Below are 14,660 nucleotides of genomic sequence, written 5' to 3' on the forward strand. Positions count from 1 at the left end.
TTAGAAACTTGGAAGGTGTGTATAGAGGGTCTTTACAAGGAAGACATACTTGAGGGCAATATTATGGAAAGGGAAGAGGATGTAGAGGAAGATGAAAGGGGCTATATGATACTGGGTGAAGAATTTGACTAAGTACTGAAAGTCAAAACAGCTCCCCAGGAGTAGATAACATTCTGTTAAAACTACCGATAGCCTTGGGAGAGCCAGCCATGACAAAATTCTTCCATTTGGTGAGCAAGATGTATAAGACAAGCGAAATACCCTCAGACTTCAAGAAGAATATAATAATCCCAGTTCCAGAGAAAACAGGTGCTGACAGGTGTGAAAATTACTGAACTGTCAGTTTAATAAGTCACTAACACAAATCCTTTACAGAAGAATGGAAAAACTGGTAGAGGCCAACCTCAGTTTGGATTCCGGAGAAATGTCGGGACACGCAAGGCAATACTGACCGTACGACTTCTCATAGGAGACAGGTTAAGGAAAGACAAATTAAGTTTATAGCATTTATAGACTTAGAGAAAGCTTTTGACAATGTGGACTGGGATACTCTCTTTCAAATTCTAAAGGTGGCAGGAGTAAAATACGGGGAGCGAAAAACTAGATGGCAGTTATAAGAACTGAGGTGCACAAAAGGGAAGTAGTGGTTGAGAATGGAGTGAGACAGGTTTGAAGCTTATCCCCAATGTTATTCAGTCTGTATATTGATCAAGTAGTAAAGGAAACAAAAGAAAAATTTTGAGTAAGAGTTAAACTCCAGGGAAAAGAAATAAAAACTTTGAGGTTTGCCAGTGACATTGTCATTTTGTCAGAGGCAGCAAAGGACTTGCAAGAGCATGATGGTTGAAGTAGGTAGGATATAAAATGTCAACTGGCAATGGCAAGAAAAACATTTCTGAAGAAGAGAAATTTGTTAAAATCGGGTATAGATTTAAGTGTCAGTAAGCCCTTTCTGAAAGTATTTGTTTGGAGTAGTGTAGCCATATACGGAAGCGAAACATGGACAATAAATGGTTTAGACAGGAAGAGAATAGAAGGTTTTGAAATGTGGTGCTACAGAAGGACGCTGAAGATTAGATGGGTAGACTACATGACTAGTGAGGAGGTACTGAATAGATTTGGGGTGAAGAGAAATTTGTGATACAACCTGACTAAAAGAGGGGTTCAGTGAGGAGGACACGTTCTGAGGCATCAAGGGATCACCAATTTAGTACTGGAGAAAAAAGTAAGGGGGTAAAAATCGTAAAGGGAGACCAAGAGATGACTACAGTAAGCAGATTCATAGAGATGGTTGAAGTAGTTACTCGGAGATGAAGAGGCTTGCACGGGACGGAATAGCATGAAGAGCTGCATCAAACCATCTTTGGACTGAAGTCCACAACAACAGCAACACTGGTAGCACATCATCATTGTATAGACAGCGGAACAGGCATGGTGAGAGAAGAGGGATGTTTACCAAAATATTATTGTCATGCCACAGAGTCGGCTTCCCCGTCGTTTGTATTCTTCACAAACTTTGACTGCATATTTATTCCTCGATGGTGTGAAGCCATGAAGCTGGGTGTCTATGGCCGTCATCTGTATTTAAATGACATACATTCTTAGAAATCTCAGCTGCTTCTTGAATTTCCCTGTTATAAATTGCTCAGTTAGTGTGCATATATTGTTGAAATTGTATCTCAGTAAGAGTTCTGTATGCCGGATCTGTCATTCGTCCTCTTTACAACAGTGGTTCAGAAAGTAACCACCGTTGGGTTGTAAACAAACAACTTGGATAGAAAAAAAAGTCGTTAGATACTCCTTAGAACTACGACATTTTGCAATATTTCAACAGTCGCCATTTAAATTTAAGCATTTACCATAGTGTTTCACTAATTTACAAATTCCTTCTTCATAAATTTCTGCCGCCTTAATGTGGAGCCAGTCTTTCTCTTTCAAAGTTTGCCGACTTCATCAAAGTTCTGCAATGCAGTCCATTTCTTCATGCGAGCTAAGAAAGGGAAATCAACTTGACACCAAGTATGGACACTGTGTGTGTGTGTGTGTGTGTGTGTGTGTGTGTGTGTGTGTGTGTGTGTGCGTGTGCGTGTGTAGGGGGATCAGAAATGTCCCTTTTAATTGCTTTAAATTCTCGTAGAGTTTTTCAGGCACAGTGAGGATGGAGTGTTGCATGCAAAAACACAAAACCAGATGTCAGCATACTACCACATTCGTTTGAAATGGCTTGCTTAAGTTTCTTCACAATTCAGAGATGACAAATCTTTGATATTCACGAGCTGTTTGATCGGTTTTGCTAACAAGATCATTACCCGCAACAGAAAGCTTACAATTCCTCTCTTTATCATGAGTGTTTGTTCTGTTAGTTTTAAGAAATTGGACCCATTGCCACACGACACCTTGACTAATAATATTTAGAATCTGTACTGTTGATAAGAGTCGTCTTCTGTCAATGTTTTTAGAGGGAAATGAATTTTATTACTGCACACATTTTGTGGGATTTTTTATTACAGCACGCATGTTTTAGGGCCGTAATGAGAGAATGTGCGAAAGAACGAGGTACGTACTTTCACAGCTCGATGCTTACTTAATCTGAGAATGTGCAGGTGTAACAGCAGCAGTGCTGCGTGCACAAATACCGACACTGCACTAGAATGTCGGTTATTTTTCTAAACCGGCCCAGTAATACATTCTCAATACGGAGAACTACGACCGAGATGTCGCTTCGACAACATACGTGTGCTAGCTGAAGAATGCGACAGCAGTAGGAGGAATCTCCGAGGGAAGTGGTCGAGATTTCTAACGAGAAATTTGATTTCTATCGAGACAATAGCTGTAGGCTTTTAGCTTCGTTGCTCTGGGCCAGTGAGGAAGTAAATGTGCAGCCACAGTGTGCGAGGAATGCAAATGACTCTGCAGCCCATCAGTAGTATGTCAGTAAATGTATTTCTCCTCTCTCGTTCTGCATGTCCAATGTAGTTCAGGCAATGAAGGAAAATTAGGGGAACAAATCAGTGTAGTTCAAATTTTCATAGAGTGGTAGAGGGTAGTGTCACAACAACAGGTTTGACAGTAGGGATGGGTATGGGAGGGGGAGGGGCATGTAAAGGTCAATTTTTTAGGTTTTTCTTGAATACCTTGAAAACTGTTACTTCTAGTGAAAATGATTCCCAATACAAAATTAAGCTACATTAAATTTCATACAAAAAAGGGCCCTCTTCATTTTTCCACCAGAACTAATAGTTTCTGTGTTACAAAGGATGGAAAAGTCTCAGATTGCTAAAAATAGTGCTTTAATGTTATGAAATTGATGTATATTCTTAAAGGAAGTGGATTAAGAACAAATATTAAATGTGTGTACCACATCTAAGAGCAGTAGAACTGTATTAAGGGTTAAATTGTATTCTCGGGTTGTAACAGAGTGAAAAGATAATTGCAGTTGTACACTTCTGGGCTTCACACATCTCCAGAATGAAGAGCTAGCAGGCTATTCCTCGATCTCTCTACCATCACGGAGAGCAACTACGAGCTATTTCATGACGTTATACTGACCCTTCCACAACTTGCCTTACGAATTACCGGCAAGAAGTACACAGACACCCCTAGTGGGGGAGGTGTTTATTTTCCACAATGTGTGTCGTATACAGATATGAGTTGCTTGTAATACAAATTAAAGAATTACATAAGAACAGAATGCACGTGAATCTCTGCACACTGCTTCACACCGATAGAGGGGACATCGATTCTGAGTGAGCCCGTACAGCCTTTAAAGTGTTCTTCCGGCAAAGGCAATTTCCCACAACACGAGTGCTGCTCACTTGCGAGGTTACAGACAGATTGCACCTCCCGAGCATTTCCTGTCGAGTTATCTTGTGTGATTAAACTAAATAACTTCACTCCCCTCTTACGTAGTGGAGCTATTTTCACTTTACAGAGCGAGTACCTTCCTCCGATCTCACGGCTCTGCCGTCGGCAGGTGCCCCGCGGCGAGCGGCGCCTCGGCCGGACGCGACGCCCCGGCCCGGCGTCCCGCTGCCGGACGTGCCGCAGTATTCGTACGTGGACTTCGGCTGGGCAGACCACCGCATCAAGCTGCACCTTTACGTCAGTGTCTTCCAGCAGCGGGACGAGGAGCTCACCACACTCGTCAAGGTGCGTGTCTGTGTCCGAGTCTGTAAAGGGCGCCGTCCTTTACCGCCGGGCCGGTCACAGCCGGTGCCGAGCCAGAGACGGGGGAGTGAGTCGGGTGCGCTCACTCGCGACAGTAACGGTAACCGGGCGAGTAATTTCTTGAATGAATGTGACAGAGCTGGTCCACAGTTTGGAGGTCGTGATGCAGCACGACGTACATCGCTCTTCGCTACTTTGTGCAGAAAGTGCGCCCTGCAGTGCTCCACAATTTTCTCTGTTTTAAGGGGGATGTACTTATACTGCAGAGTTCATCTTTGACACACTAGTGTAGAACTTGTGACAGATTAGATTAGATTATTTTTTCGTTCCATAGATCCGTGCTGAGGGGATCCTCGCAGATGTGGAACATCTCAATTTTTTTTTTTTATATATATATATATATATATATATATATATATCTAAAAACAAAGATGATGTGACTTACCAAATGAAAGTGCTGGCAGGTCGACAGACACACAAACAAACACAAACATACACACAAAATTCAAGCTTTCGCAACAAACTGTTGCCTCATCAGGAAAGAGGGAAGGAGAGGGGAAGACGAAAGGAAGTGGGTTTTAAAGGAGAGGGTAAGGAGTCATTCCAATCCCGGGAGCGGAAAGACTTACCTTAGGGGGAAAAAAGGACAGGTATACACTCGCACACACGCACATATCCATCCACACATACAGACACAAGCAGACATATTTAAAGACAAAGAGTTTGGGCAGAGATGTCAGTCGAGGCAGAAGTGTAGAGGCAAAGAAGTTGTTGAAAGACAGGTGAGGTATGAGTGGCGGCAACTTGAAATTAGCGGAGATTGAGGCCTGGCGGATGACGAGAAGAGAGGATATACTGAAGGGCAAGTTCCCATCTCCGGAGTTCGGATAGGTTGGTGTTGGTGGGAAGTATCCAGATAACCCGGACGGTGTAACACTGTGCCAAGATGTGCTGGCCGTGCACCAAGGCATGTTTAGCCACAGGGTGATCCTCATTACCAACAAACACTGTCTGCCTGTGTCCATTCATGCGAATGGACAGTTTGTTGCTGGTCATTCCCACATAGAATGCGTCACAGTGTAGGCAGGTCAGTTGGTAGATCACGTGGGTGCTTTCACACGTGGCTCTGCCTTTGATCGTGTACACCTTCCGGGTTACAGGACTGGAGTAGGTGGTGGTGGGAGGGTGCATGGGACAGGTTTTACACCGGGGGCGGTTACAAGGGTAGGAGCCAGAGGGTAGGGAAGGTGGTTTGGGGATTTCATAGGGATGAACTAAGAGGTTACGAAGGTTAGGTGGACGGCGGAAAGACACTCTTGGTGGAGTGGGGAGGATTTCATGAAGGATGGATCTCATTTCTGGGCAGGATTTTAGGAAGTCGTATCCCTGCTGGAGAGCCACATTCAGAATCTGATCCAGTCCCGGAAAGTATCCTGTCACAAGTGGGGCACTTTTGTGGTTCTTCTGTGGGAGGTTCTGGGTTTGAGAGGATGAGGAAGTTGCTCTGGTTATTTGCTTCTGTACCAGGTCGGGAGGGTAGTTGCGGGATGCGAAAGCTGTTGTCAGGTTGTTGGTGTAATGCTTCAGGGATTCCGGACTGGAGCAGATTCGTTTGCCACGAAGACCTAGGCTGTAGGGAAGGGACCGTTTGATGTGGAATGGGTGGCAGCTGTCGTAATGGAGGTACTGTTGCTTGTTGGTGGGTTTGATGTGGACGGACGTGTGAAGCTGGCCATTGGACAGGTGGAGGTCAACATCAAGGAAAGTGGCATGGGATTTGGAGTAGGACCAGGTGAATCTGATGGAACTCAGATTCACCTGGTCCTACTCCAAATCCCATGCCACTTTCCTTGATGTTGACCTCCACCTGTCCAATGGCCAGCTTCACACGTCCGTCCACATCAAACCCACCAACAAGCAACAGTACCTCCATTACGACAGCTGCCACCCATTCCACATCAAACGGTCCCTTCCCTACAGCCTAGGTCTTCGTGGCAAACGAATCTGCTCCAGTCCGGAATCCCTGAAGCATTACACCAACGACCTGACAACAGCTTTCGCATCCCGCAACTACCCTCCCGACCTGGTACAGAAGCAAATAACCAGAGCAACTTCCTCATCCTCTCAAACCCAGAACCTCCCACAGAAGAACCACAAAAGTGCCCCACTTGTGACAGGATACTTTCCGGGACTGGATCAGATTCTGAATGTGGCTCTCCAGCAGGGATACGACTTCCTAAAATCCTGCCCAGAAATGAGATCCATCCTTCATGAAATCCTCCCCACTCCACCAAGAGTGTCTTTCCGCCGTCCACCTAACCTTCGTAACCTCTTAGTTCATCCCTATGAAATCCCCAAACCACCTTCCCTACCCTCTGGCTCCTACCCTTGTAACCGCCCCCGGTGTAAAACCTGTCCCATGCACCCTCCCACCACCACCTACTCCAGTCCTGTAACCCGGAAGGTGTACACGATCAAAGGCAGAGCCACGTGTGAAAGCACCCACGTGATCTACCAACTGACCTGCCTACACTGTGACGCATTCTATGTGGGAATGACCAGCAACAAACTGTCCATTCGCATGAATGGACACAGGCAGACAGTGTTTGTTGGTAATGAGGATCACCCTGTGGCTAAACATGCCTTGGTGCACGGCCAGCACATCTTGGCACAGTGTTACACCGTCCGGGTTATCTGGATACTTCCCACCAACACCAACCTATCCGAACTCCGGAGATGGGAACTTGCCCTTCAGTATATCCTCTCTTCTCGTCATCCGCCAGGCCTCAATCTCCGCTAATTTCAAGTTGCCGCCACTCATACCTCACCTGTCTTTCAACAACTTCTTTGCCTCTACACTTCTGCCTCGACTGACATCTCTGCCCAAACTCTTTGTCTTTAAATATGTCTGCTTGTGTCTGTATGTGTGGATGGATATGTGCGTGTGTGCGAGTGTATACCTGTCCTTTTTTCCCCCTAAGGTAAGTCTTTCCGCTCCCGGGATTGGAATGACTCCTTACCCTCTCCTTTAAAACCCACTTCCTTTCGTCTTCCCCTCTCCTTCCCTCTTTCCTGATGAGGCAACAGTTTGTTGCGAAAGCTTGAATTTTGTGTGTATGTTTGTGTTTGTTTGTGTGTCTGTCGACCTGCCAGCACTTTCATTTGGTAAGTCACATCATCAATTTTTTAATATATATATATATATATATATATATATTAAAAAATTCGTCAATGGAGTAGAAAGAGGTGGCCACTAGTAAGTCTTTCAGGCTCCTTTTAAACTGATCTTTATTTGTAACTAAATTTTTTATGTTTGCTGGCAGATTAATGAAGATGAGTGTTCCTGAGTAGTGAACCTCTTTTTGAACTCAAGTAAGTGCTTTTAAGTCAGATCATTTTTGTTCCTGGTATTGTATGTATGAACTGAGCTGTTTGTTGGAAAAAGAGATATATTATTTAGGACAAATTTCACTAAGGAGTAAATATACTGAGAGGCAGTAGTTAGTATACCCAGTTCTTTGAAGAGGTTTCTACAGGACGTCCGTGAATTTACTGTACTAATAATATGTATTACACGCTTTTGGACTCTGAAATCTTTTGTTTGACTTGAAGAGTTACCCCCAAAATATTATACCATATGACGTTATGGAGTGAAAATAGGCAAAGTATGCAAGCTTTTTCATTTTTATGTCGTGTATGTCTGCTAACACTCGAATTGCAAATACAGATTTGTTAAGGCTTTTCTGCAGTTCTGTGGTGTGCTCCTCCCAACTGAATTTATTATCAAGTTGTAATCCCAGGAATTTAAGACTGTCAACCTCTTCTGTCTGCTCAGAGCCAGCCAATTACAAAATCTGACTAGCGACCTGGCTCGGCTCCAGATGGGAAGTGTCGAGTATCTACAGCCAGAGGAATTGTACGGCACAGTCTATTACGTTTGCAGGCTATTGCGTAGAGTTACGAATACATTTCAGATAACAACATTAAGTAACTCGGTATCGTCACTTTTGCGTAACTATGCCATGTAAGCAGCAAATGGCAGGAAATTTATCTAGAGCCACAAATGGTATGTGTTACATATTGAATTGGCATTTGGAGTGACATCTTGTAGCGACAACAGGAGCACATTGTGATATAAGTGCTATGTTTTCAACAGATCTGAATAGAGAAAGAGAGAGAGAGAGAGAGAGTGTGTGTGTGTGTGTGTGTGTGTGTGTGTGTGTTGGAGAGTGGCTGAGGTGGCACGGTGAAAGAACACAAAAGAAAAACGCATGCAATGTGCATGCTTAGCTAGTGTCACAGCACTCCCCTTGTCAATCTTAGTACGCGCTGTGATGCCCTATCGAGACTCACTGCTACAATTGTTTGTTGTGGACTCTTTACGGTAGACTTCTTCACCGTACCATGCAAAGAATTGTGTCTGTAGGATAAAAAATGAAACACCACATTGTTCACATCTTTCTTTTGCTACGCAAGTTTCCTCAAACAATAGCAGGAAACTGTTGAATTGAGAGGTCAATGGCATAGTGAGAGAAAGTGCCTGTGCTGGGATTTGATCCCACAGCCTCTCGGTCTGCAGCCACACGCTCTGTTACTGGACCACTTTATCGGTGACTCTGGCCTCACTTCCTCAACTCTCATGGAACTGCAGCTGTTGTGAGTTACGGTGGCTGTTTGCTAGGTGGCAATAGGGTCCTTTTCACAACTTCTTTAATTCTTCATAATTCAGAGTGTTTCTATGAAATATTTATGAATTATATTCAGAAATCTTCCTTGTGGATCACTAATATTGTTTTATATTTATATCAGTAATATTCTTTTATAGTACATAGTGAAAGTGTAAAAGAGAAATCCAAAGGTAGCTCTGTATTAAGTGAGAGCAAATGAAATTAGCCACAAGCAAGCAGAGTCAACTCCGGGGTGTAAGAGGTGATACGCGAGAGCTGCGTTTGGTTGTACAAACTGATTCGACTGAGACTTTCCACACGTTTTTGAGTGACGTCTCGTTTCGTGCTCATTCTGGATCAGAATCTTACCTTGTAGGAGTGGATACCTCTGAGCCACTCAAATACTCTTCTCTTTCAGAGTCAACCCTAGTTTGCTTCTCACACTGTACTTCACGTACTTGATATTCCCTTCATGTTTCAGGGTCACGTGCTCTGCAAGAACTTGACACAACCGAAACCTGCACTCGTGGTCCTATCGACGCACAAGGTCTACCTCCTCTACATTACGAGACAGGAGAGGTAAGTTTGTGTCACTTCTCACTCTGTGATCGTCGGCTGTCCTACATGTCGGCAGCCGTGGCAAAGTTGTAACACTTTCACAATACTACCTGTGGTTTTGGAAGTCACGGCATTAAGTGTATCGTACGAGAACACTTAGAAATGGAACATGAGTGAAGACACTACAATGCTAGACAAATATAATGAATGTACTGTTTCTGAAAAAGAATGTTTTTGATATGGCATTAATAATTTTTGGCTACAGTGGTAACTGCAGGCACAGACAGTCTGTGAATAAAATGTCGAACTCCGTCGGATTGAAACTCATGACAGGTGATTGCCACATTCCAGTCTGCTGGGGTGCCCATTTTCCTCAGTTCTGTCGATACTTTATCCTCCTCCTGACTCAGTTAATGCAGCCCAGCTGTCACACAGAAACAATCCTTACAGGTTCACAAGTAGGAAAAAAGAAAATTTAGTATACAAAATGTGCAATAAAACAGATTGCTTGCAATCATCCCCACACGGTTGTACATTAATGACATTACACGATGTAAAGTATTTTCACATCACTGATAACCACACGATGTGTGCTCGGTCACCTGTAGTAGGTTCTTTTCGTGCATTTGTCGGTGGGCACATTATAGTGCGCTGCTGTCGGTACTCGTAGCCCCACGCGAAACCTGGTACGCGTTCAAATGCTGCTTTGATATTTCAGTTCCTACTAAAGCTCAGCCTGCCGTAAAATTCTGAGCGGTTTTAGTGTTTGTAATTTTTCTCTTACATACAATACACAGCGTCTCTATCCTCGCATTACTTGACATTTGTGGTGATATGGGGACTTCTAAGATACTTCGACTGAATGTGACTCGAATATATAATAATTTGCACAACAAAAAGTGTGTCCGATACTCGATATGTTCCGTACAGTGTGTTTTTCGTACAGGCGGCCAAAAATAACTTACTCAGTTAACGAGTCGATTTAGTGCAAAAAGCGGTCAGACATTCTACATCTACGTCTACATACATACTTCGCAATCCACCATACGGTGCGTGGCGGAGGGTACCTCGTACCACAATTATCATCTTCTCTCCCTGTTCCACTCCCAAACAGAATGAGGGAAAAATGACTGCCTATATGCCTCTGTACGAGCCCTAATCTCTCTTATCATATCTTTTTGGTCTTTCTGCGAAATGTAAGTTGGCGGCAGTAAAATTGTACTGCAGTCAGCCTCAAATGCTGGTTCTCTAAATTTCCTCAGTAGCGATGCACGAAAAGAATGCCTCCTTTCCTCTAGAGACTCCCACCTGAGTTCCTGAAGCATTTCCGTAACACTCGCGTGATGATCAAACCTACCAGTAACGAATCTAGCAGCCCGCCTCTAAATTGCTTCTATGTCTTCCCTCAATCCGACCTGATAGGGATCCCAAACGCTCGAGCAGTACTCAAGAATAGGTCATATTAGTGTTTTATAAGCGGTCTCCTTTACAGGTGAACCACATCGTCCCAAAATTCTACCAATGAACCGAAGACGACTATCCGCCTTCACCACAACTGCCATTACATGCTTGTCCCACTTCATATCACTCTGCAATGTTACGCGCAAATATTTAATCGATGTGACTGTGTCAAGTGCTACACTACTGATGGAGTATTCAAACATTACAGGATTATTTTCCCTATTCATCTGCATTAATTTACATTTATCTATATTTAGAGTTACCTGTTGTTCCTTACACCTATCACAAATCCTGTCCAAGTCATCTTGTATCCTACTACAGTCACTCAACGACGACACCTTCCCGTACACCACACCATAATCAGCAAACAGCCGCACATTGCTATCCACCCTATCCAAAAGATCATTTATGTAGATAGAAAACAACAGTGGACCTACCACACTTCCCTGGGGCAATCCAGATGATACCCTCACCTCCAATGAACACTCACCATCGAGGACAAATCGTTGTATCTGTTGCCTTCGGTATCTCTGATTGTACATTGTGGACTTTTTGCAACTATAAAAGTTTTGCTCATTTGAATGTACATAAATCTGTAGAAAGGGAGAAACTTCGCAACATAACTTTAAGTAAAAGTCGTAATCTCAACTGCTTATCGATATCATCCTAATGAGCTGGACATTCGAGGCTATTGGTGAAGCATTAATATCTGTTTTAATAACTTCACTGAAAATAAAATTTTCTTATCAAAGATTGGAATTAGAGGTATATTTTCTTCTGATACACAATGTGGGGCATCCCACTCTAGATTGCTATTCGCAGGGCAGTCACATTCAGTGGTGGCAGCCCAGTAAGTGTGAAGTGCGCTTGCTCGTGTGACTGTGTGATGTTTTCTGTGCCGAAGAAGGCTTTGGCCGATAGCTGCACTTGTACCAGTCTTTTCGTTGTGCCTGTCTGCAACTCAAAGGGTCATCTTTATGGTGAGTAGCAATAAGTCCTATTCCTTTATAAAGTCAGACAGATCTGCAGCTTTCCGTAAGGTACCTTATAGTCAGCAAAAGCACATTTACTACATGAAAGCCATTTCCTGTCAAGATTAACTCTTTCTCATGCCAGTGCTATATAATCATACAGTTGTTAATAAAGATTCAAATATTACCAACAAACCAAACCCAGATCGTACTTCATAATTTCAGTAATATGTTCATCATCATCTATTTACCAAAATTCCCTATAGTAATTTCTTAGACTCTTATACAGCATGCCATCAAAACAGAAGTACAATTCATTACAAAACAGAGTACCAGATAGTCCCTAACATTCCATTTCCATAACAATAACATCATCACAGCTGTGGAATCCTTACATATATCACAGCATAAACCTCAACCGTCGCAGAATCGTGATACTTCACAATATCGTAAATCTTCATCATCGTGACTCGCAAAACTTCACCTCAGTGTAAATACCGTCAATAAAAAAAATGGTCTGAATTATGATTCTCAGATTCTGTCCACAATAGTGCAACATGTGTTTCAAACCAAGAAAAATAAATTTTGCACCATAACTGATCTTTCATGTATTTTATGTAACCATTTACTTTGGATCGGTTTGAAAATGCCGCTCTGTTATACCTTTTTCTCACACTGACACTACAGTAATGATTGAACTGACACAACTTACAAAATTCTTATATTCTCATTGTCCTTAAACTTTTTATCATTTTTTAAAACACTAGATGTTTCGGCATTGCACCAGCTGACTATAGTAACATTTTCTCAGTCTGAATTTCATTTGCATAAAAATCTAAATGTATTTTTCAAAATGCACGTAAGTTCCCCAACATTACAGTAACTTCAAATCTGTTTACATCCAATTAATTTCAAATGACAATAATACAAATTACAGACCATTGTTGAAGTAAGCCACACCAAAGAAATTTACTATTTCTAATTCTGGCTCACAGACACAGCATAAGATAAATACTTAGTGAAAAAATAAAAAAAATATCAATGTTTTACATATAAGATGTTTCCTATTACAAACAGTAAATAAATCTTTTTATCTGCTTTCAAATCCCCCAAAGCATTTCAGTTCAGCTTTTTAATAGTTTTGAGATTGTTAGACCACTCCATAACCGCACGGATTCTTATGCCAGAACAGTAGAAGACATAGGGATAATTAAATGTACAGCTGAATCTGAATTGCATGTATAACAAGAGAAAGAGAAAAGATTACATGTAACTTAAAAGTCAGGTATCAATACAGTAATACATATCATATTTTCAAACAATGGAAAATCCAGGATGAAATTTACGATATTATGAGAAGGAAAGCTGCTACTCACCATATAGCAGAGATGCTGAGTCACCTATCTGCAATTCAGCATCTCTGCTATATTGTGAGTAGCAACACATCATATTTTCACGTTTCATGAGGGGAGGGCAGGCACATACAATGGGTCTACATGTGTAAACTTCACAAATGATGAATATAGAGTACAATATTAAAATAAAAATCATTTTGAACTTGAACCTGCATAAAGAAGTCTGATACTTTCACTTGTTTCACTTTTTGTGCCTTAAGTGGATACACCTCGTTTTTCAAACTTATTAATGAATTCAGAGCTTTTTCAGTATAACGTTTCACACTGGTATAATTCCTGCACACATCGATTGCATTTAACACTTCACTCACTTTAGGTGTTTCGTGATGCAAGTCGTCATCTCCATCTCTGTCACTGTCACTCGAAGCTGGTCAACCGTGTCAGCAATAATCTTGTCATCCTGTAACACCGCACACCCTCCAGTAGAGGTTGCTCATTACCAGACATGACTTCACCATCACCACTGTCATCATCATCATCATCAGCAGCAGCAGCAGCATCAGCAGTATCTTCCAGTAAGGCACCAGCTTTTCAGAAACAGTTGTTGATTGCAGTGTATGACACCAACTGCCAGGCAGCCTAAATAAATCCTGTGGCTTGTAGTGAGTTAATGGAGATATTTTCATGTACCGCATTAGTCAGTGCTATCAAATATTGAACCAGAGCATTTGGAAATTTGCAATAATGCCCAAATCAAGTGGCATTAAGACACTGGTACAGTTTGTTCTGATGTCCCATTTTTTTTGAAACACTGTTCTATTGAAATCGTAGTCATCTAAGAATTTTTATAGGATTTGTATTCTGTAGGATTCGTCTTTACACCTTTGGAACACCTTGGCTTCTTAAATTTTCCTGTCCTAACTGGGGGAGTTTGTCAGACGCATCTGCATTCGTGGCAAGAAAAACTGTCACGTGAATTCTGCTTGTCTTCCCTTCGTGGCACGAGCCTCTCTTTCCAACTTACGTTCGTCGCAGACTGGGAGGGGCACCGCAGTGCCCGCATCTGCACGAGCCGTGCGGCACGAACTGGAGACCCTACAGTGTGGGATGCTGTCGGGTACGATCCCAGTCGGTGCTCGGCCAGGGCACAGTGACCGGTTCGACCTACGCAAACGGCATCCCGCGACTTGTAGCCACGACCTTCCCGCACGAAACTCGGACACCTTTTTTCAGCGAGACAGTGTGCGGCCACCTGTTGCATGAACACGTGCCTTCTCAGTGTCACAGGATGTCGGCCTTTTGCCCCGGCCTGCCAGACCACCAGAGTCGGTTCCGATCTAAACTGTGTGGGGTACGGCGGAACAACAGGTGCGGTGCTGGGGCCAATCACCGGGGAATAACTTTGGAACCGGGTGAATGCAGCACGGATAGCTATACCGCAGGACACCATTCGCGGCTTATACGTGTCAGTGCCGTCACGT

At 42.9% G+C, this 14,660-nt stretch overlaps 1 protein-coding gene across 1 annotated transcript in view; it reads left to right on the plus strand.

Moving 5' to 3' along the window:
* LOC124719027 (actin cytoskeleton-regulatory complex protein PAN1) overlaps positions 1 to 14,660 on the plus strand; it is a 169,062-nt gene that overhangs the window by 126,933 nt on the left and 27,469 nt on the right. Inside the window, exons 14-15 of the mRNA XM_047244696.1 lie at positions 3,932 to 4,149; positions 9,316 to 9,413. Of these exons, the coding sequence (XP_047100652.1) occupies positions 3,932 to 4,149; positions 9,316 to 9,413 (316 nt within the window). The remainder of the gene's footprint in view (positions 1 to 3,931; positions 4,150 to 9,315; positions 9,414 to 14,660) is intronic.

This window comes from Schistocerca piceifrons, chromosome 10, assembly GCF_021461385.2.
Source record: "Schistocerca piceifrons isolate TAMUIC-IGC-003096 chromosome 10, iqSchPice1.1, whole genome shotgun sequence".
Lineage (NCBI taxonomy): Eukaryota > Metazoa > Arthropoda > Insecta > Orthoptera > Acrididae > Schistocerca > Schistocerca piceifrons.